This window comes from Callospermophilus lateralis, chromosome 7 (assembly GCF_048772815.1).
Source record: "Callospermophilus lateralis isolate mCalLat2 chromosome 7, mCalLat2.hap1, whole genome shotgun sequence".
Taxonomy (NCBI): domain Eukaryota; kingdom Metazoa; phylum Chordata; class Mammalia; order Rodentia; family Sciuridae; genus Callospermophilus; species Callospermophilus lateralis.
The window spans coordinates 112,600,831-112,623,191 of NC_135311.1; the positions used below are offsets into that span (position 1 = coordinate 112,600,831).

At 35.3% G+C, this 22,361-nt stretch overlaps 1 protein-coding gene across 1 annotated transcript in view; it reads right to left on the reverse strand.

The window, feature by feature from the left end:
* Nucleotides 1–4,610, reverse strand: part of Ccdc30 (coiled-coil domain containing 30) — an 80,689-nt gene extending 76,079 nt beyond the window's left edge. Inside the window, exons 1-3 of the mRNA XM_076862881.1 lie at nt 4,569–4,610; nt 2,939–3,064; nt 1,198–1,335 (exon numbers count right to left, since the gene is read on the reverse strand). Coding sequence (XP_076718996.1) covers nt 1,198–1,335; nt 2,939–3,064; nt 4,569–4,610 — 306 coding nt within the window. The remainder of the gene's footprint in view (nt 1–1,197; nt 1,336–2,938; nt 3,065–4,568) is intronic.
* Nucleotides 4,611–22,361: the final 17,751 nt, after the last annotated feature.

Below are 22,361 nucleotides of genomic sequence, written 5' to 3' on the forward strand. Positions count from 1 at the left end.
AGTTTGCAAACTAGAAAGTGGCCCTCACCAGCTCTGCTGGCATCTTGATCTCAGACTTCCCAAACTCCAGAACAGTAAGAAATAAGTGTTTGTTGTTTAAACCAGAAATCTGTGGTATTCTGTTATAGCACCCCAAACTCAATCCTCTTCAAAAATACCAAGGTCATGAAAGACAAAGAAAGACTGAGGAACCATTTCATGTTAAAGCACATGATCCTGATTTAGATCTTATAATGCATTTAATTTTCCTGTCCTTTAAATTGAATTGGATCTCAGACTAGAAAAAAAAATGTTTTTTTCTATAGAGTAGAATAATTAGAAAGATATGAATATAAACTGTAGATTAACTACTAGTAGTGTCAATGTTAATTTCCTGATTTTGAGACTTACACTGAGGTAATAAGACATATTATTATTTTTAGCAAACACACATGAAAAATATTTGCGGGTAAAGTAGATTAGGTTTCCAGCTTACTCTCACAGGCTTCACCAAAAAAGTACCTGTGAGAATATGTACACATATGTTTGCCTACATATGAAGATGTAAAGTGAGAGATAATAATGAGGAAAATACGGTACCATGGAGGAATGAAAGCATAGGGGAATTTTTTTGTATTGTTTTTATAACTTTTCTATAAGTCTGAAATTATTTCATCACAAAAAGTTTAAAAAACAAGAGAGAGACAGATTGCCAGGACACTGATCTATATTTCTGGGTTTTATATTATATTCCTCTCACCTCATCTTTGTGTTGACTTTTCTGATGATATTTTGAAAGACACATCCCTTTAACTCTACAAAAGGTATACAAGCAAAGCTTAGTAAAGCTGTGCTATGTATGTCTACCCTTCCAGGTAGAATATCCTGTGTTCTGGATGTTTCCTGCCCTATGTTGCATACTATAATACACACTCCAAAAATTAAGTTGGTGGAAGGTCTATGTAAAACAAAAAATGCACAAACTAACCCTAAATGGCAAGTTCTGGTTGAAGTCTAATATTTTCCCTGAAATATAGCTTAACTTGTAATCTACAGTACATGGCAATCTACTGTATAATAATGAAAGGCTTTCACTTCTCTATTTTAAGAAACTCTCATTTCTAAGTTATCTCTTACTGAAAATTAATTTTCTTTTATCTTCCCCACATGCAAGGTGTTATATACTGAACATTTAAATATGTAATAATTTAGCCTCACCTTTGTTTCTAACTCAGCATTCTCTCTTTGGAGGAGGTCATATGCTATTAAAAAATGGTCTCTGTCTTCAGGTGCCCCTGGAAGGCTCTGAATTTCACTATAAAGGCATGCAAGTTCCGACTTTGACTTTTGTAATTCCTATTAAGAAATAAAGATATTTTTATAAAATACATCCAGGCTATTTCCCCATAAAAGGTAGAATATTTCCAAGAATAAATTTTGAAATGATTCTGACAATTTTTTTAAATAGTCATTAAATGGAGTATTATTAATTTCTGTCATTCATTGGTTGTAAGATTGGATTCCTAGAGTCATTCCTACATTAAGCAAGGTTTGTATAGAGATAAAATCTTTAGTAACTCCTATATTAAATAGTTGTATTATCTTGTTTTAAGAATGCATCTATGTTGCCTTTCATAGAACAAGGTGCTGCTGTGTGATTTACCTTTAACCTTGCAGCATTCCTAGAAGATGTTTGTTGAAACTAAGCTCAGAGTTCACATAACCAGGAAGTTGAAAAGCTGAGATTCCAAACTCATGTCAGTCTTACTTCAGACTCTTGTGTTCTCAACTACAAAGCATGCTGCTTTACTTAACAATACATATTCTGTGACTTAATCAACCAGGATTTCCTCTAACCCTATGGTTTTCATTTCATACCCATGAAAGAAAACACTTTATTTAGTTATAGATTTCTATCAAATTTTTATATTGTTTACATGAACTATGTGGTGTTTGATTGGTAGATGACAAGGGGCTAAGAGTCTGTGTGCCCGATAACCAACTGGTGATGTATAATTTGTTTTAGGAGAGAGCTGTTTGGTATTTTCCCAAAGCCTTGAGATCAGAAGGAGTAGAAATGCTGACGACATTGGGCAACAAGGCAAGAAGGTAAGGGTTAGCTTCCCCAAACCACAGGAAGGTGGCAAGGGGTGTCAATTCCCTATTCAATTTCACTAAAAATTCCTGTAGTTCATTAGAGGTTGGGGCTTGGGGCATTGCCCTGCTGTCACCCACCCTGCCAAGTAATTAATAAGTATCACCATCCTCTAAATGGAGGATCTAGACTTCCATAATTCACTTCCAGGTCTCTCTTCAAAATAGAGGCCGATTTTGTCTACTGATGATAGATCTTTCCAAGATGGCAGAACAATTATGAACATCATAATTGAACACCTGTGACTTAAAAGACTCCAAGGCTAGTGCTGGGTCTCAACTTGGGTAAACAAGAGCACTAGGCCCTTACTACTAGAAACACATATTCTATAGTGCTGTGGACCAAACTGTGTCACCCTCAAAATTTATATGTTGAAGTCCTAATTTCCAATATGGCTGTATTTGGAGATGGGGATGAGAAGGAGGTGCTAGAGGTCAATGAGGATGAAGGGTGGAATCCTAATCTGATAGGCCTGGAGCCTTTGAAAGAAGAGAAGAGACAGCTCTCTTTCCATCATGTGAGGACACAACATAGCAAGAGGGGCCTGTCTGCAAGCCAGGAAGATGTTCTTGCTAAAAGAAGTGAATTGGGTCAGCACTTTGATTTGGAACTTTCCAGTCTCCAGAACTGTGAGAAAATATTTTTTTTTCTTCTTTCAGCCACTAGACTATGGCATTTGGTTATGGGATGTGTTTATGGCATTTGTATGTCCAAGTTAAGATACGTAGTCGTGATTTATTTTAAAATAAAAATAAATAATACTTCAAAATCCCTAAATGAGGAAAACATCTTGAGTGGCAATACCTCACTATCAACTTTCAAGGCCTTCTGTATAGTAATAAAACCAGATGCCAACTGCTTTTTCTTCTCTCTTTCTTCTGAAAAATCACCTTCAAACATTTCAGTTTTTTCTTGGCTCATTTTCTGTATCTATAAAAAGCATTTTACATAATTCAATTTATATACAATAACAGTGTTTCCTATAAGTTCTGACACAAACAAGTTTTCTGTGTAACTCAATTATAAAGTCATGCAGGGAACATGTGAACCTAGGAAAACTAATTCATGGTACTAGAGTTCATAAGATACGATTGTCTCTTCAAGCCTGTTTATACAACTGTTAAAGGTAGTAAAACTTGTCTTACCTATATTATAGCCATCACAGTAGGAATAAAATGTGATTTTGAAAGTATTTTATAAATTTTTAAAACCTACCAAACATAAGGTATTGAAGAAATCTTTCTAAATTAACTGATGATAATTGGAATAATAATGGTAGGAGCTACTATTTTTTTATTGAGGGTTTATCAAATGTCAGACACTGGGTTAAGCACCTTACATGCTTCATCTCATTGTTTTCCCAGAATGTCTATGAAATTGGAACAAATATATATTATTTTTCAAAGGAGACAGGTGAGGCTCAGATATATTAGGTAATTTGCCCAATGTCTCACAGCCAGCACTGGGATTCAAACTCAAGTTTAACTTAAAAGCCCTTACCCTTTTCCCCCACTTTTTTATTTGTTCTCTTTAGATATACACAACAGTAGAGTATATTTTGACATATTATACATACAGGGAGTATGACTTATTCTAATTAGGATAAAAGTATCTATTCTATTCAGTCTTGCTGAAGACATTTCTTTTGTGTATAAAACCCTATTAGGAAATCCAATCGAAATGCACCTTAGTGAACACACAGTGAGAATCAAACAAATTCTCTTGATGACCATACTTTCCACAGCAAGAGCACATCTATCAAGTGAACCAACTGCATATTTGGCTTGGCCAGTTAGGAAGCAGCACAAGACTGACAAATCTTCACTCTGCAACTTGGGAAATAAGGGATGGTATGCTTTACCAGTCTGTTCTGCTATTGACTACCAAAGGGACACTGAGTTCGTTACTTTATTTTTCTTAGCCTCAGTTTCATCATTTGAAAAATAGAGACAATGAAGCCTTGACATACAAGGGCACTTCATTCATAGAAAATGTTCTATAAATGTCAATTTGTATCATGGTTGAATTGTTCTGAATTCTCACATTTATTCTTCAATGAAGCAATACTTTTAAATTGTTCCTACAATTTCAATGCACTAGTCTATCCTATATAAATATGTTTTCCTTTTTGGGGTGCTGGGGATCTAACCCTGGGCCTTGTACATGTTAGGCATGGCTTTACCACTGAACTACAATCCTGGCTTACTATCCTAAAAATATTTTTAATATGCTCTCTCTTACTGGACTTCTCCTGATTACTCCCCCTCCTCCACACTCCTGTAAACAACTGGTCACAATCATAGTATGAAGATTTACCATCACTAGAAGTGTGCTTTCTCCTTTTGCCTATTTCCTGTAATCATTGAGCATCCGTATAAAGTTAGCCTCACCTGTATTAGAAAAATGTAACTGAAAAATTATCTTTATTTCTTACCTCATTCAAATCTTGGACTTGACTTGTCTCTTGACCTTTCATTCTGGTTTTGCTTCTGTCTTCCTAGATTACTGATAATTCAGGCTCTAAGATGGAAATCTTAATCCAAATTAACCACCAGTTAAAAATGCATATGTGTATTTTTTTAATATTAAAAGAAAAATGCTATACATTTCTTAAGCATCCTTCCCTGAGGACATTTCTGATATCTCTTCCTATAAAAAAAGCTTCACCTCTTGTCTGTTTTTGGACCAGCTGCTTTTATTATTAGCTGCTTCACTATGGATTTGAGCTTTTGCTGTTGTTTGGCAGCTGAGCCAATGGAAACAAGCACTAGAAAAATACAGAATCTTAACTGTTTTGAATTAATCAAAATGCTTAATTTGCCATCCTCATGTTCCATGTCAATAAAACAGGAATAGAAATCTCAAAGTGATAAGTTAGAAAGAATGGGGAATGTTACCAAAAAAAAAAAAAAGATGCTAAAACTGAAGTGTGACTTTTATATAATTCTTTTTGTCCAGTGATATGGTCAAGAATTGTGTCAACTTACAGCATTGCACAAGGATATGAGGAAGAACATTTTCCTGTCTGTCCTTCTTCACCAGCCAACACTTAGACTGGTGAACACCCTTGCAAATCCACACGTGACAGGCTGATTCGTTCAACACTCAGAGCAAGAGTTCCTTAGCCTCACCCTGCACCACCTGATACCTCAGCACAAAGTAAGGGAAACACCTCAACTGTTAAAAAAAATGGAAACATATTTTGTTTCCTTTGTTGGCTAAAAATGTTCTGTATTTTAATGTGATGATTTTAAAAAATAGTTCTTCTAAATAATATATCTGAAATTGGAAAAAAAATTGGAAAAAATAATTCATATTTAATGTAAATTTATACACTCATGTATTTTAGTTTAGATTTAGTTTAGATTTAACATATCTATATGCCTATAAATATATAAAAATATATAAGGCATTATTTGAATATATTATACAAATATATATTTGAAGTTTACCATAGTTTGTGACATGTTGAATACAATTAATACATTTAAGCAATTTGTGCACTTCATGAGACCTGTGACCAAAGTTTAAAGCAGGAAAGGGGCAGCAACAGTGGGAGATAGAGATCTCTGGGTTCTAATGAGAGGCTACCTCACCTGTCAGCCAGCAGGGCACAAAGAGGAAAACTAAGAACTTGTTAGCAAGTTTCCTTAGCATGGGGTAGCTACCACCGACTTTGGAGAAGCAGTTTAACAGCTCAGAATGTTCCACTTTCTGTGTTCTGTCTGAAAGCTGGGGATCATTTAATGCTCTAAACTAAACCATGCCTCCCTGCTGCCCCATCTCAGTCAAAGGCCATGGTGAATGCAGGCACCCTAAAGAGTAAAACACTGGGGTCATTGCCTCTAGGGGGAGGCTGTGTATGTGTGCAGTGCTGGGCACACTACAGTCCTTGTAAGTTATAATAAACCTCCCATATAAATCTCCTCTGTAAATCTCTACAAGGGTTGGAATTGCATGGAAAATGGGCTCAGGGCCAGATAAACCTGGATCAACTCCTGATTCAGTTCCTCTAAACTCTCACACGTGAACTGGGAATACTATTTACCTTGAGGAGGGCGGTTACAGGGAATACGTGAGATTGTTTGTTAGACACCTGGAACAGATCATGGCCCTTAATAAATGCTCAGTATATTGTGGCCATTATTATTCCTTCCAGGTACCTAGTATTTCCTTTATTTTAAGCATTTTCTTTGAGAACATGAAAACTAACAGCACTATCATAATCTATTTAGTGATAAATCAGTTGATATACAGAAATGGGTAAGAAACACAGTCTTATCTTCAGAAGTTTATTTGATGTAAGGAACAATTTTCTAGATGAGCTTTCCTTTTTCAGCCACAGGACTCCCCTATCCCTTGTTTCAAAAGAATTCTCTTGGGGAAACCCACTACAAAGCTTACAGAAGTGGAGGCTACTCTGATTGATGCAGAAATAGAAGAACTTAGAAGTTTTTTTGTGTGAAACATCAAGGATCCCTGAAATACAGTTTTAAAAATCACAGTGGCAAAAACATGAGTTTTGTAGTCAGGTTGAGATTCCAAATCTTGACTTGATTTGCTTATGAATCTGTGATTTTGGTTTCCTCAACTGTACAACAAGGTAAACAATATCTACCCCTCCTGAGAGAGAGAGAGAGAGAGAGAGAAAGAGAGAGAGAGAGAAGGGAAAGGGGGAGAAATATTTGAAAAAGGAGATATTTATATGAGAAATTGTCTTATGCAATTATGGAAACTAAGAAGTCCATGATCTGTCATCTGCAAGCTGAAGACTCCAGAAAGCTGGTGGAATAGTCCAGTCCACTTTGAAAGGCCTGAGCACCAGAAAAACTAACGATGGTATAAGTTCTAGCCCAAGTGTGAAGGCATGAGGACTGGAGAACCAATGATGTAAGTTCTAGTCTGAGTCTGAAAACCTGAGATCAAGAAATGTGGCAGTGTAAGACCCAGTTTGAGAACAATAGAAGACTGATGTTCCAGTTTAAGCAGTCAGGCAGGGAGAGAAAGGGAATAAATTCTCCCTTCTTCCACCTTTTTGCTCTATTTAGACCCTCAACTATTAGCTGATGCCCACTCACACTGGTTTGGCAATGTGCTTTACTTAGACTACAGATCCGAATGCTATTCTCTTTTGGAAATACCCTCATCCACCCTTTAAAATAATGTTTGACCCAATAGCAGGGCATCCTGTGGCCCAATAAAGTTGACATATAAAATTGACCATCACAACATCATTTTACTTTTGTAGGAAACATAAAATAGTCATCAGGGAGGAATGACTGCAGGAGGCACCTGAGTGCCCATCTAAAAGCTGAAGATCCATGCACAGAGAACACCATCCTAGGTCAAGTCTGGAAACAGGCTCAAGGGAAATAGCTGCCACTCCTTATTAGACTACAGCTCTCAATTCACTTAATTCTTCTGCTGACAGGGACCTGTAGTTAACAGTTATCCTTACACCATCACTAGTCTGCCAAACATGATGAAGAAAACTTGAGGCTTTTTCTTTGTGTAAGATAGAAAACGTTATGAGGCAAAAATCTATTCATAGTTAAACCTCCTCTTTCTTCAGGAAATATTAAACTTTAAAAGTTCATTTAAAACTTAGTTCAAATTGATCACTATCCACTGATAACTTTTTCTAGTTTTAAAGATTTCTACTTGTTCACACCATTAAAGGGAAAGAACATGTATTTGCAATGCTCTTCATTAGCCCACACTGGCTGGCTATATGAATTGAAAGCTTCATAATTTTAGAAATCCACATAAATTTTGAGTCTTGATGACAAGTTTGTTTGTTTGTTTGTTTTACTTACAACCTAGAGGATTGAGATCAGACATAGAAAAATTCTGATACTTAATTGTTGAACATTAGGGAAAACTGAGTGATCTTTCCTGAATATCTTTTAAAATAAGATAGATGCTCATTGACACTGAATATCACAGATAACATTGATTGCAGACAGAGGTTGATAAACCAGATAATCTTCAGTTCTCAAGAATTCTGTGGTACAGAGGACCACATGTTGGGGCACCACTGATCTCCCCCTTTGAGGAAATACTTGCCATATTTTCCAGGTACCTTCCAGTGATACCTGAACAAGGTGGGAACATAAAGCCCTGGTAATTTCTACCCAATGTGAAATTTTTCTGCAGATTGCCATTGTGTCAAACTCCTTATTGGAATGGCTGAGACTTTCTCAGAGTCCCACCACAGTCTGAGGCTGGTCCTATCCAACCTTCCTTCTCCCTTTTTAAGAGATGTCAGATCTGCACTGAGATCTGAAGGCTTTCCCTGCCTATGTCTGCTTCTTTCCTTTGTCCTTCACTGGTGCCACCTTCCTGCATCAGTCCACATCATGTAGACAGATGGGTAGCGGAATAAGGAGCAGGTCACAATCATTGCACCATCAAAGCAAAAGAAAATGACTATATAAGAGGTCAAAAAGTTAAGCCATTCTCACCTCAGTAAAGCCTTAGGAAGAATATTTCTCTTTTGGCAGACAACTTATCAGAGCAATCTCACCTCTTCTATGTGCCAATCAATTTGTTCTATACTTCATTTCACATGAAATGAAAGATGGAAAAAATGGGGTAGATACATTAAATACCACAATTAGCTTCTTCCCCAGACACCCCAAGAAATGGCAAATTGGACAACATTATCATTTTTCCTACAATGTCAGAAGAAAGAATGGAAAAGTGAGATTTGCATGAGAGATTCATTCTGGTTTTATGTTTCATATGAAATGTTTTACCTTCCAAACATTGTGTGTAATACTTTTTTTTCAACTACATTTAACAAAATATTATCCTGGTGAGTATTTACAATGACCTCTCTTCTTACTGATTTGCTTATATATTCACCTATATATAGTCACTCATTCCATAAACAATTATTGCATTGGTATTCCATAAACAAAATATGCATTGGTATTTTGCTGGGTCATGGGAATATAATAGTAGGTGCCATTATTATTATCAGTTTACAGATAAGGAAATCAAGGAACAGAGTTAAGTAATTTGTTCAAGGTCACCAGGCTGACTGGTTCCAGGGTATGCTCCTAACATGTAAACTAAATTTTCTCAATTATGCCTTTCTATGTTATAATTAGCCCTGTGGTCTGTTCTAGTAGAATATCACAGTGAGAGAGCACAGGCAGATAAATGACACTGAACAATGATCAGCCTAGTGGTAGAGGAATACCAAGTGCTGAGGCAGCCAGAGAACATTCTGTGTGTTATGACTTCCAAATTTAACACTTGTAAGAGATGTTGCTATAAATGCACATATTTATATTCAAGTAAACCTTTCTAGTGAGTTTTATGCTTTCAGAGCAGTTATTTTGAAAAATGATGCACATAAAATACACCAGAAATCATGTTTAAAATCGCCTTTGGAAATGGTAAACATATCCCCCAGATACCCCCTCCCCTCAAAAAAAAAGATAATCATCTTTCTTAAAGAACTTGATTTTATGGTAATATTTCACATATATTCAGAGACAAATTGGAAATTAACTGGTACAACAGTTTGGGGCAAAAAAAAGTTTCACTTTATAAGCCAAACTACTTGTCTTGTGTAACCATGCAGCCAATTTGTGAAGAGAATTTATAGATAGTTTTTATTCAATGCAATTAGTAAACATGATTAAAGTTTCCAAGGAAAACTACATAAAAGGATATACATATTAAAATACATAAATTCTGGTGTATTTTAAAAAAGCTTTTTGGTTTTTGATGAACTTTTATTTTATTTATTTTAATGTGTTGCTGAGGATTGAACCCAGTTCCTCATACATGCTAGGCAAGTACTCTACCACTGTGCTATAACCCCAGCCCTAAATTCTGGTGCATTTATTAAAAATTAAATTAAATTCTCTGATATAAGGATGCTGATTCATAATGGGGTTGGTGGGGGGAGTATGGGAGGGACAAATGAACTATAGATAGGGCAAAGGGGAAGGAGGGGAAAGGAGAAGGCGTGGGGCTAGGAAAGAAGGTGGAATGAGATGGACATCATTACTCTAAGTACACGTATGAAGACACAAATGGTGTGACTCTTCTTTGCGTACAACCAGAGACATGAAAAATTGAGCTCTATATGTGTAAAGTGAATTGTAATGCATCCTACTGTCATACACGACAAATTAGAATAAATCTAAAAAAGTAAAAAGAAATAAAATTAAATTGAAAATAATTGGTTTTCAACATTCTACAAAAGATGAGAGGCCTAAGGAATCATTTCCTCTGATACAGAGGAAAATACCCTTGGAGATCCATATTTAAAAAACTAATTTCTTTAGTTACTGTGAATTACCTAGAAAAGAGATCCAAGTAAAAACAAAAAGAACTAGAAAATGTTATCAATTATTCAGGCAGTGAAGCAGACAGTGTTCTAGGATGACATCATTTATGTGATTTGACAGGACTTAAGAAATTTCTAAGGGAGAATAAAACACCTCAATCCCAACCTTCCAAAAGAAAAATAGGCAGTGGACATGTAAAACATGTCATAGAAAAAGAAAGAAAGGCCATCATGGAATAATGGGGATGAGACTTTTTCTCACCATTATAAGTAGAAAAGTAGCGGGGGGGGGGGGGGGGCGGGAACCATGTGAAAAAAAAAAAAACTGCTCTCAGTCTCTAATGGACTTCAATCCATTAGAGGTGGGGGATGGTGCATGAGCACTACAATTGCCAGGCATTTCTGCCTGGAAGCATTTTCTTTTTATTTCTTTCTTTTTTTGGGGGGGGGGCATAAATTGTGTCAGGTTTAATAGACTATGCCATTGACATTTCTTTTTTCTTTCTTTCTTTTTTTGGTATAAGCCATTTTTAAAAAATAAATTTATTTATTCTAATTTGTTATACCTGACAGCAGAATGCATTTCGATTCATAGTACACATTTGGAACACAATTTTTCATTTCTCTGGTTGTACACAAAGCAGAGTCACACTGTTCGTGTCTTTATACATGTACCTAGGGTAATGATGTCCATCTCATTCCACCATCTTTCCTATCCCCAATCCCCCATTTTTTCCCCCTCCCCCACTGCCTGGAAACATTTTCTAGTGTGTGACAATGTGAGGACAATTGTGTTTAACAGTTCTTGAAGAAGTGAACAGAAAGAAAGGAGTTCAGAAAAATAAAATGGCAGAAATGTGTGGGGCAGAGTGCTGGGGAAAGGGATCCACACAGAGAAAGAACAACAGAAATCTCCACAGGGTTTTACTCAGTCCCTCCTTAATATTTAGCCATACACGGGTAGGACAAAACTCCATGAAAACAGGCAAAGAATGAGAGAGTTGTAAGAAGAACAATTCTCAGAGCTCAACAGGGTTGGAAGATGTTTGAATTCTGACCAGCCAGATTAGAGAGTCCTTGTAATGGCAAGGGTCACACCAAAGGAATGGACTCTTCTAGCCCTAGAATAAACGCTACTCTAAATCTGCCATAAGAAAGATTTTTAAAAATTCAGATGGGATCAAGCTATTCCTCAAGTACCCTAACCAACTGCTATAACAAATTTTAATATTCTTTAAAAAAAATTTTTTTGTAGTTGTAGATGGACAGTATGCCTTTATTTTATTGTTTATTTTAATGTGGTGATGACGATCGAACCCAGTGCCTCACACATGTGAGGCAAGCACTCTGCCACTGAGCTACAGCCCTAGCCCACAAATTTTAATATTCTTTAAATAAGACAAAAAATCCAGCCCTCAACATAATATCCATAATGTCCAACATCCAGTAAAAAATTACTAGACCTTCAAAGAAACAAAGCATGACATAACTAGGAAAAAAAAAATCAGTCAACAGAAACAGACCCAGACTATAGATAGACCTGAGTCTATCTTTGTAGACACAATGAATTAAAAATGGAAGATATTTTTAAAAAGAAACAATGAAATTTCTAGAGAAGAAAAATTCAATATATGAAATGAGTATTTCACTGGGGCATTGAAAACACAATACACTATATAGAAAAAAATTAATGACCTGAAGAAATAATAATAGAAATGATCAAAATGGAACAAAGAAAGAAAAACTGGGTTAAAATGAACAGAGCCTTTGAGACAACACCAGGAGATCTAATACATCTAGTTAGAGTTACAAATATAGGTAAACACAAAAATTTTAAAGAAATAATGGTAAGCCAGGTACAGTGTCCCATGCCTGTAATCCCAGTGACTCAGGAGGCAGAGAAAGGAGAATTGCAAGTTCAAGGCCAGCCTCAGCAACTTAGTGAGGCCCTAAGCAACTTAACAAGAACTTATCTCAAAACAAACAATTGCTGGGGATGTTTCTCAGTGGTTAAGCACCCCTGAGTTCAATCTCCAGAACGAAAAAAAAAAAAAAAAAAAAGATATAATGGCAATAATTTTTCAATACCCAATGAAAATGACAAAACCACAGAAGTTTATTCCCTCAGTTGTGAAGGCTTGAAATCTGAAATCAGGGGTTAGCAGGGCCATGTTCCCTCTGAGACTCTGTAGAACCCTTTCTTGCCTCATCCTAGCATTTGATAGTGACTGTTGATCATTGGTGGCCATTTGCTTGCAACTACATTACCCTGATCTGTCACCACATGACATTCTCCTCTTGTATGTACCTCCAGGTAGCATTTCTTCTTGTCATAATTACACCATCTATATTGGAATAGGGCTCAACCTATGATTTCATTTTTATTTTGATTACAAAGATCCTATTTCCAAATAATGCCACATTCACAAGTCCTAGGAGTTAGGGCTTCAGTGTGTTTCCGGGGAGGCACAATTCGGGTCAAAATAGAAACTAATATACAGATATAAAAAGCTCATGCAGCTCAATAATAAAAAGACAAATAATGTCACTTAAAACTGGAAAAGGATTTGAATGGACATTTTCCAAGAAGAAATACAAATGGCCAATAAGCACATGATAAAATGTTCAATATCATTAGTCATTCAGGAAATGCAAATCAAAATTACATTGAGATACTTCACATCCACTGGAATGGCCTTAATAAAAAAAGATGGATAATAGCAAATGTTGGTGAAGACGTGGAGAAATTGCAGCCTTCATACACTGCTAATGGAAATGTAAAATGATACATTTGCATTGGAAAATAGTGTAGCAATTTCTCAAAAAGTTAAATATAGAGTTAACAATATGACCCAGTAATTCCTCTCCTGAGTACATTCCCAGATAAATGAAAACACATGTTCCCACAAAAACTTGTAAATGATTAGTTATGGCAGCATTATTGGTAATAGTCACAAATGGAAACTAACATGTTCAATTGATGAATGGATAAACAAAATATAGTATATATCCATACAATGAGATATTATTCATTAATAGGCAGGGATAAACTACCAAGTCATGCTACAATATGGATGAACCTTGGATTATGTTAAGTGAGAGAGAAGTCAGACACAAAAATGCTGTGTGTGTGTGTGTGTGTGTGTGTGTGTGGTTGAGGATCAAATGCAAGTCTTTGTACACACTAAGCAAGTGCACTACCACTGAACTATGTCCCCAGCCCCCAAAAGCCTACATTTTAAATGACTTTTATTTAAATAAAATATATAAAATAAGCAAATTCATAGAGACAGAAAGTAGCTTAGTGGTTGCCAGCGGCTGGAGGAAGAGGGGACTAGGGAATGACTACAAATGGGCATAGAGCTTCTTCTTGGGGTGATGAAAAGGTTCTGTAATTAAACAGTAGTAACAGATAACTTCACAAATATTCTAAAACGTACTAAATTGTACACTTTAAAAGGGTATGTGAATTTCATGGTATATAAATTTTATATATATATATATATATATATATATATATATATATATATTTTTTTTTTTTTTATGGTGGTAGGTATCAAACAGTGGGCCTTGCACATGCTAGGCAAGTGCTCTACTACAGAGCTATAGTACAGGCCAATATATTTTAATTTTAAAAATAATAAACGTATATAAGTATGTGTAATATTTGTGTTCTGCAAGATACAAACCTTTGCTGAGATACACTAAAGAAAATTCAAGTTCATAGCTTTGAGGACTTGTTGTTAAACTGTAAATTCTACCTAAGTTCTATGCTATATAATCAAGATTCTGGCAGGAATTTGTCAAAATTGACAAGTTGATTCTAAAATGTATATGAAAAAGCAAAAGACCTAGAATAGCAAAAATAACTTTGGGGAAAAAAACATAAAGTTAGATTTGTGAATTATAAATGCAGATATACAGCATGTGATTGTTCTAAGAATAAACATATAAATTAAAAATAAATGTGCCGATGTAATGCAAAGGTTTAAGAACTGTCTTTTCAACCTGTAGTTCTGGAAAAACTGGATATACATTTTGAAATGAATGAGACTCAAATCACAGAATATACAAAATTTATCTGCAATAGATCATAAATCTAAATGTATAAACTAAAACTATAAAATCCTTAGCAGAAAGGATAAGTAAATTTTGTGACCTGAATGTAGATAATGATTATGTAGATAGGCATTTTGCATCCTATCACAAAATTATAAAAGAGAACATTGATGAATTGGCCTCCATTATATTTTTAAAACTTCTACTCTTCATAAAACACTGTTAAGAAAATGAAAATACATGGTATTGACTGGGAGAAAATATTTGCAATTCATTCATCTTATAAAGGACTGAAATTCAAAATATACTAAGAATTCCTACAATTCAGTATTAAGAATACATACAATCCCACCAAAAATAACCAAAATATCTGAACAAACGCTTCACAATAGAACATATATAGATAGGGATGGGGTTGTAGCTCAGTGGTAGAGCACTTGCTTGGCACCTGTGAGGCACGGGTTGGATCCTCAGAATCACATAAATAAAATAAAGGTGTTGTGTCTATCTACAACTTAAAATAAATAAATAAATAGCATACTTAAATGACCAATGAGTATCAAAATACATCAACTGTCATTAGACCGCCTTGAAAGACAATTAAAACCACAACAAATTCCCATTACATATCTACTAGAAGATACACATTGGTGCTTGCTTCAGTCCAAAGCTTGATTGGTGCTTGATTACTTTGCTCACTGCTTCAGAGGCTGAAGTGAAAAAATCAGATGCTGTATGCATTGGAGCCTATACCTTGTTAATTCTCTACCATATTTTATTATGTTTATTGTGGTTCCAACTACTAATCATGCCACCCATCCACCTCCTGCCTCCCGCTCCACCTCCCACCATTGGTCGATTCCATGGTTGTATCTTTGTAAGATTCCTTTGTCTTTAAGGAAACAATCCACCACATTCTTCCAAGTAATTGTTCTCTGTGGGGGAGATGTGAATAAAAGCACATTGGCTATACCCCAGTTTCTTCTTCCACTCTAATTGGATGAGCAATAGAAAAGACAGTCCAGTAGGAAGGGAGGAGGCCAATTGCTCAGTATACTCTGCAAAAATGCAACTCACTTAAAAATTAGAAATCGGATTTTTTTAAAAAAAACCACAATAACCTTGAACTTTATAATACCTGTATTCTCTGTTCAGCACCCACAGTTTTTCCAGGAGAGAAGTTTTCAAGTTGTTTATTCTTTTGAAATTCACACATCTCTCTTTTAAGTTTTTCAACCTTAAATACAAAAGTAAATATCTTTTAGACTTCTCAATTTTTTGACTATATTATTGCTTTGTTTTTAAATACATGAGTAATACACAAATAAACTCTCCTTATTAAGACCTTAGCAACAAGTACGTATGTAGAGTAAACAATAATATTTTCCCTTCCAGAAGTAACACTGCTTGGCCTGTGCCCTTCCAGAACTTTTTCATGCACACACACACACACTTGTATTAAGCACGGAAACATGTCTATGGTCATAAGATAGATAAATTTACATAGATTAAAATAACTTGAAAAATCTTTTTTTATTCATTATTTCTATGATTGCTTTTTTGTTGTTGTTGTCACGAAATACACATAATACAAAATGTACCATGTTAGCCATTTTTAAGTGCACACAGTTCAGTGGCGTTAAACACTTTCACCTACTGTACAGCTGTCACATCATCCATCTCCAGAGATTTTTACCTCTATGCCCATTAAAAACTTGTATTTTTTCCATCACTCCCTCCCCCAAGTCCCTGCAACCACTGCTCTACTTTCTTTCTCTGATTTTGACCACTCAAAGTAGACCCTATCAGTGGAATCACATACTGTTTGTTTGTTTTTTTATGACTGGCTTATTTCATTTAGAATAATTTCTGCAAGTTTTATTCATGTTGTAGCATAAGCTGGAACCTCCTTCCTTTTTTAAGACTGAGTAGTATTCATTGTAGTATGTACCACATTTTTGTTTTTTCTGTCTGTCATTGGACACTTGAATTGCTTCCACCTTTTGGCCATTATGAATAACACCACTAATGAATATGGGTGCAAAAATGTTTTTTTTTCCACATTTTAATTGGTGCCTTACAGTTGCACATAATGTATATTTGTACATGCACACAATACAACAATAGAACTTGGCCGATATTGTTCCCCAGCACTCCCCGGCTTTCCTCCCTTGCTTTCAATTTCTTGAGTACGTATACCCAGAAGTGAAATTATCCTATGCTTAATTTTTTTAATGTTTATTTTATTTATATGTGGTGCTGAGGATTGAACCCAGGGCCTCACACAAGCTAGGAGAGCGCTCTACCCCTGAGCCACAACCCCAGCCCCTATGCTTAATTTTTTAGGAACTTCCACACATTCCCGCTAGCAATGAACAAGGGTTCCAATTTTTCTACATCCTCAACAATATTATTTTCTGTTGTTTTAATAATAATTGTCTGCATCATCCTCACAGAAAAGGAGGACAATATTACCATGTCCCTGAATTGCCCTCTTCAGTTTACCCAGCCAAGCTCTGAGGACTATGAGAGCCAGCCTGAGCTGGAAAGCCTATATAGGCATTAACTAAAAAGACACCGACTTTCTCTTATGAATGCCGGGACTTAGGACAAGCTAGTGATATCTGCAGAAAGCTGCTTCCTTGCACATACGCCAAGAGAGCTGCTCCTTTGGATGATGTCATACAAGGAACAAAGAAAACTAAGCAAATTAATGGTGTCACTGCTTCTGTAGCCTAACTTATTAAATCTCTCTTCCTGGGCTAGGGTGTAGCTCAGTGATGGAGCACTTGCCTAGCATGCTCTAGGTCCAGTACCCACCACTGCAAACAAACAAACCAAAACAAAACCCTCTTCTTGTGGTAACTAGTGTAGATCAGAACAACATGAAGAGGAAAGTGTTAGTCCATGTGGCTGCCCTGGGACAAAGGGTTGTGAGGAACAGGAGGTGGTCTTTTCTGGTGAAGCACTGGAGGCACTGTGTGAAATAGAGGTACACCTGACTAGCCCATCACCAGCGAATCTTCCCTGTAAGCATTTTTCAATAAACCCTATTTCTTGTACTTTGTCTCTGGGTATTTTCTTTGGTCTCTCAGCAACCTGTTCTGTTGCCCTAGCACAACTGGGCTGTGGGGCAGGCATTATCCTAATGGGTATTCATTCATTTTTAAAACAAAATTTCTTAAGGATCTAGTATTATGCTGGGGCAGTGTGTTAGACACTAGAGATGATTGTGAAATGATGATTGTGAAACTAAAATTAAAGAGACATATGTCCAGAATTTAGAAGTAGATATTAAAAATTAATAAACTGCTAAGAGCAATGGCTTTTAAAGAACACAGCTAAAAGTTTAGTGTTAATAATTCCAAGCTTATCTAAAATAGTAGAATAATATATTCTATTTGGTCAGTGTGTTAACTTTAAATTATCATCTAAATCCTTACTGAAAAAAAAGATTCTAGGTGTTACCATAACATTATATTATAGTTCACAATAGGTGGATATAAACACTGATAAAATGCAACTTTTAACATTTTTTTTGAATTTTTTTTTTTTTTTTTTTTTTTTTTTTTTTGGTACTAGGGATTGAACTCAGGGGCACTCAATCACTGAGCCACATCCTCAACCCTTTTTATATTTTATTTAGAAACAGGGTCTCACTAAATTGCTTAGTGCCTCAGTAAGTTGCTGAAGCTGCAATCCTCCTGTTTCAGCATCACAGCCACTGGGATTACAAGTGTGTGACACCATGCCCAGCTACAATTCATCTTGGGCAAATTATGACATCTACCTGAGAGTTTCCCCTGAGGATTAGCTTAGGTGATGTGATCTATGTTGCTCAAGCTGATGATTGTTACTGTAACACATTAAGTAATCCAAGAACGAAATTAAACTTACCATTTCTCCAAGCCTTTTTTTTTCTGAGTCAAGTGATCGAACCCGATTTCTTAAGGCTAGAACTTCCTCATCTAGTCTCTGATTTTGTTCTTTTGCTTTCTGTAGTTCAACTGTATCTAAAACAGTGAGCAGAACACAGGTCTGGATCAATTGTTTGGAAGGCAGTAACTCTAAAAACTAAAGGAGTGCCTCTTCTCAGTCCTACCATGATGTCTCTGCATATGTGGTACTCTGGACAGGAGAGCCATTAGACCTCCGAATCCAGTCCTACAACAGTCTAACAACCTATTGAAACAGAAAAGAAAGTTTTGCATTTCTCACACCACACTTATGAATTGGACTGAGCGAGGAGTTTCCAGCAATAGAGGCTCTTCTAGGAACTAGAATTCTTAAAAAGTTGAGCCTACCTTCTAAAAGTTAAAAGAGAAAATGATCTTCCTAGCTTTTTTTTAGTCTTGTATCTTACACACCTCAAATACCTCTCAACACTTCTCTTCCACTCATCTACACTAGGGTCTCTAGAAATGACTGAAGTGATGAGCTGAGAAAGGTGAATGAATGAATTTTTCAAGTTAAAAAAGTGTTGATACTTTAAAACCATTTTTCTGCCTGTACCACTACTCACGAAATAGTCCACTCTCAGCACCTCACGTTAAGGCCTGTTCTTGCCAATACACATCAAGGTTTCAATAATACAAACCTCCTGCCTATAACTTTCCTGTTTCTTAGCTGTTTTTCACTTATGTTTGTCTTACTGCTTTAAAGTTTCCTTTGTTTTCCTTATTTGTTGTCTGTTTTATTTTTAAATTGTATTAATTTGTTTTTACTTTCCATTTTTTCTCCCTTGCTCTATCCTCTCCCTCTTTTTACAAAATCTCTTTGGTATCTATTTTTTTTTGAGAAATATTGAAAACACACCAAAATCATTCACAATTTTATCTCTTTTCAGAAAATATGTACACACACATACACACTCATACACACACACACACACACACACACACACAAATATAAAGATTCTACATTTGCCTATGCAATTTTTAAAGAAATTAAAGAATGCTACATACTATCTGCAGTTTTACCACTTGTGGATTAATGGTTATCTTTATAGATCAATCCTTATAAGACATTTTCCACTTTGGAAAATTTTTCTATTGTGGTATATTTTATATAAAATATCATGTACATATCTTAAGTCTTCAGTTCAATTAACCTTAACAATTATATATATCCCTGAACTTCCCACCAAAAAAGATGCAGAACATTTTTATTATCCCATAAATTCCTTCATGCCCTTTCCAGTAAGTTCTCCACTTCCATCCACCCTTATAAACACTTCTAACTTCTGTCACCAGAGATTAGTTTTGCTTGTTCTTGGTTTTCATATAAATGGAATCTTGCAACACATATGTTCTTTGTGTTTGATTTCTTTCACTCTACATCATCTTTTTGAGATTCTTCTATATTCTTGTATCAAAAATTCTTTCCTCTTTACTGTTGAGTAATATTCTATCTTATGAATAAATCATAACTTATCCATTCTCCCATTTTACTTTGCATTCCACTGTCCCAATGTGCCATGATTAGTGTCACTTTTATCCTACTTATTTTGATTTAGGTTTTTACTGGTGTCTATATTATAAACAAGGCTAAATTTATTATCTTTGCTCAACAATCTTCAAGTGCTTTGACATTATTTCCAAAAACATAAATTCCACAATTCTCAGCACCAAAAAAGAACATTTCCATAAATGGACCTGGTGGATCAGATGAAATGTGCTTTTAGAAAATGTGTAATATATATTGCCAAATTATTTTTCAAAAAATAACATTCTTATGCACTGGAAATTAGCAATATTTTTAATTTTCACAAATCTTAAAAAACATATTTGAATAATAGCCTATTTAAAATGAGTCACTAAAATAAGTATTATTTTATTGATCACAAATGATTTATAGACTTTTTGTTAAAAATCAGACTATATGGTTTTGTTCAAAGTGGATATTGTCATTCAGCCGTCATCTAATATCCTGTCCCAAAATATTGCTAATTCTTAGTAAATATTCTTGAAAAAGTTTACATACATGCCTTAACATACAGACAAAAGTTGTGTTAAAAATATTTGACAATTACTAACGCATGGATCCTCACCTATGAGAATGTAACTGTGCAGGAGAGTCCTATAGAACATCTTGCTGTACCAAGTATTGTCCCTTTAGTGGGTGGGAGGACAAGGGACTGAAAGTAGCTGGAACAGTGGGACAAATGGGGAACACTTGGAAGATTCAGGGCAGCAGCTGCTTACAACTTACACAAAGCTATTCCTTCAACACAAGTCTACTACCACACTAGCGTATGGTAGTTCTGTGGGTACACATGTACATACACCACAAATGTAAAAACCCAAATGACATTATAGCTCACATACCATTCCAACTTGCTTTATGAGCTTTGCTAACCATCACAGGCACCTACTTGTGTTAGCATGCACAGTTCTTTGTCATTCTTAACAGTTAAAAGGTATTCATTGTGCAAATCCATTTATTTAACAAATCCATTCCTAGTTAAGTGCATTTTTTTTTTTTTTTTTTTTTTTTTTACTTTCCAACAAGCTATTTCTTGCTCTCTATACTTTCATAAGTATTTCTATGTTCATTAGGGACATCGCAATGTCTTGATCTGGTTTGGTATCAAAGGAATCCTGGCCACTTAATAAGTTGGGAATTATTCCCGCTTTAATTTTCTAGAAAAGTTTATGTAAAATCAGTATTACTTATTCCTTAAACATTTGTTAGAACTCACTAACATAGCCATCTGAGCCTGGAGTGTTCTTTTTGAGATTTTTTTAAACTTCAAATTCAATTTTTTGAATTGATTTAGGACTATCTTTTTTGAATGAGGTTTGATAGTTTGTGGTTTGCAAAGAATGTGTTTATGTCATTCAGATCACCAATTAATTATCATAAAATTATTCACAATATTCCCTAATTATTTCTTTGGTCTGTAAAAATGTTCTCTCTGTCATTTCATTTCTTTTACTGGTATTTTGTGTCTTTTATCTTTTTTTATGAGCAATTCAGTTAGGAGTTTATCAAGGGCTCTTGGGTTTCCACTGATATACTTTATTATAGTTCCGTTTTTACTTTTATTTATTTTAACTCTTATTTTAATAGCTCCTTCCTTCTGCTTTCTTTGAATATAATCTGCTCTTCTTATTCTGTTTTTTGTTTGCTTGTTTGGACAGTACTGAGGATTAAATTTAGGGCTTATCCATGCAGGGCAAGGCTCTGCCACTGAGTTGTACCCCCTGCCCTTCTTATTTTATTTTCCACAGGTTCTCACTAAATCATCCAGGCTGGCCTCAAACTTGTGATCCTCCTGCCTCAGGCTCCAAGGTAGCTGGAATTATAGGTATACCACACCCAGGTTCTTCTAGTTTGTTTTTTTTTTTTTTAATATAAACCGGACAGTGAGCCCAGGGGTGCTTAAGTACTGGGCCTCATCCCCAGCCCTTTTATATATTGTATTTAGAGACAGGGTCTATCTGAGTTGCTTAGTGCCTTGCTAAATTGCTGAGGCTGGCTTTGAACTTGCAATTCTTCTGCCTCAGCCTCCCAAACTTCTGGGATTATAGGCATGCCCAGTTTATTCTAGATTTTTAAAGTGTGAATTTAGACTATTTTGTGTTCTTTCTTGTTTCTAGTATAAACATTTAATACTATAAGATTCTCTCCAAGCACTAATTGATATTCATTCACAAATGTTGATAATGTCCAGTTTTCCTTTTCTTCAATGTAAAACATTTTCTAATATCCCTTGTAATTTTTTCTTCAGTGGACATGGGCTATTTAGAAGTACCTTATTTAATTTTCAAATATTTAAAGATTTTCTAAGTAAATTTCTGTTACTGATTTTTAGTCCAATTCCATTGCAATCAAAGATATAATTTGTATGATTTCCAG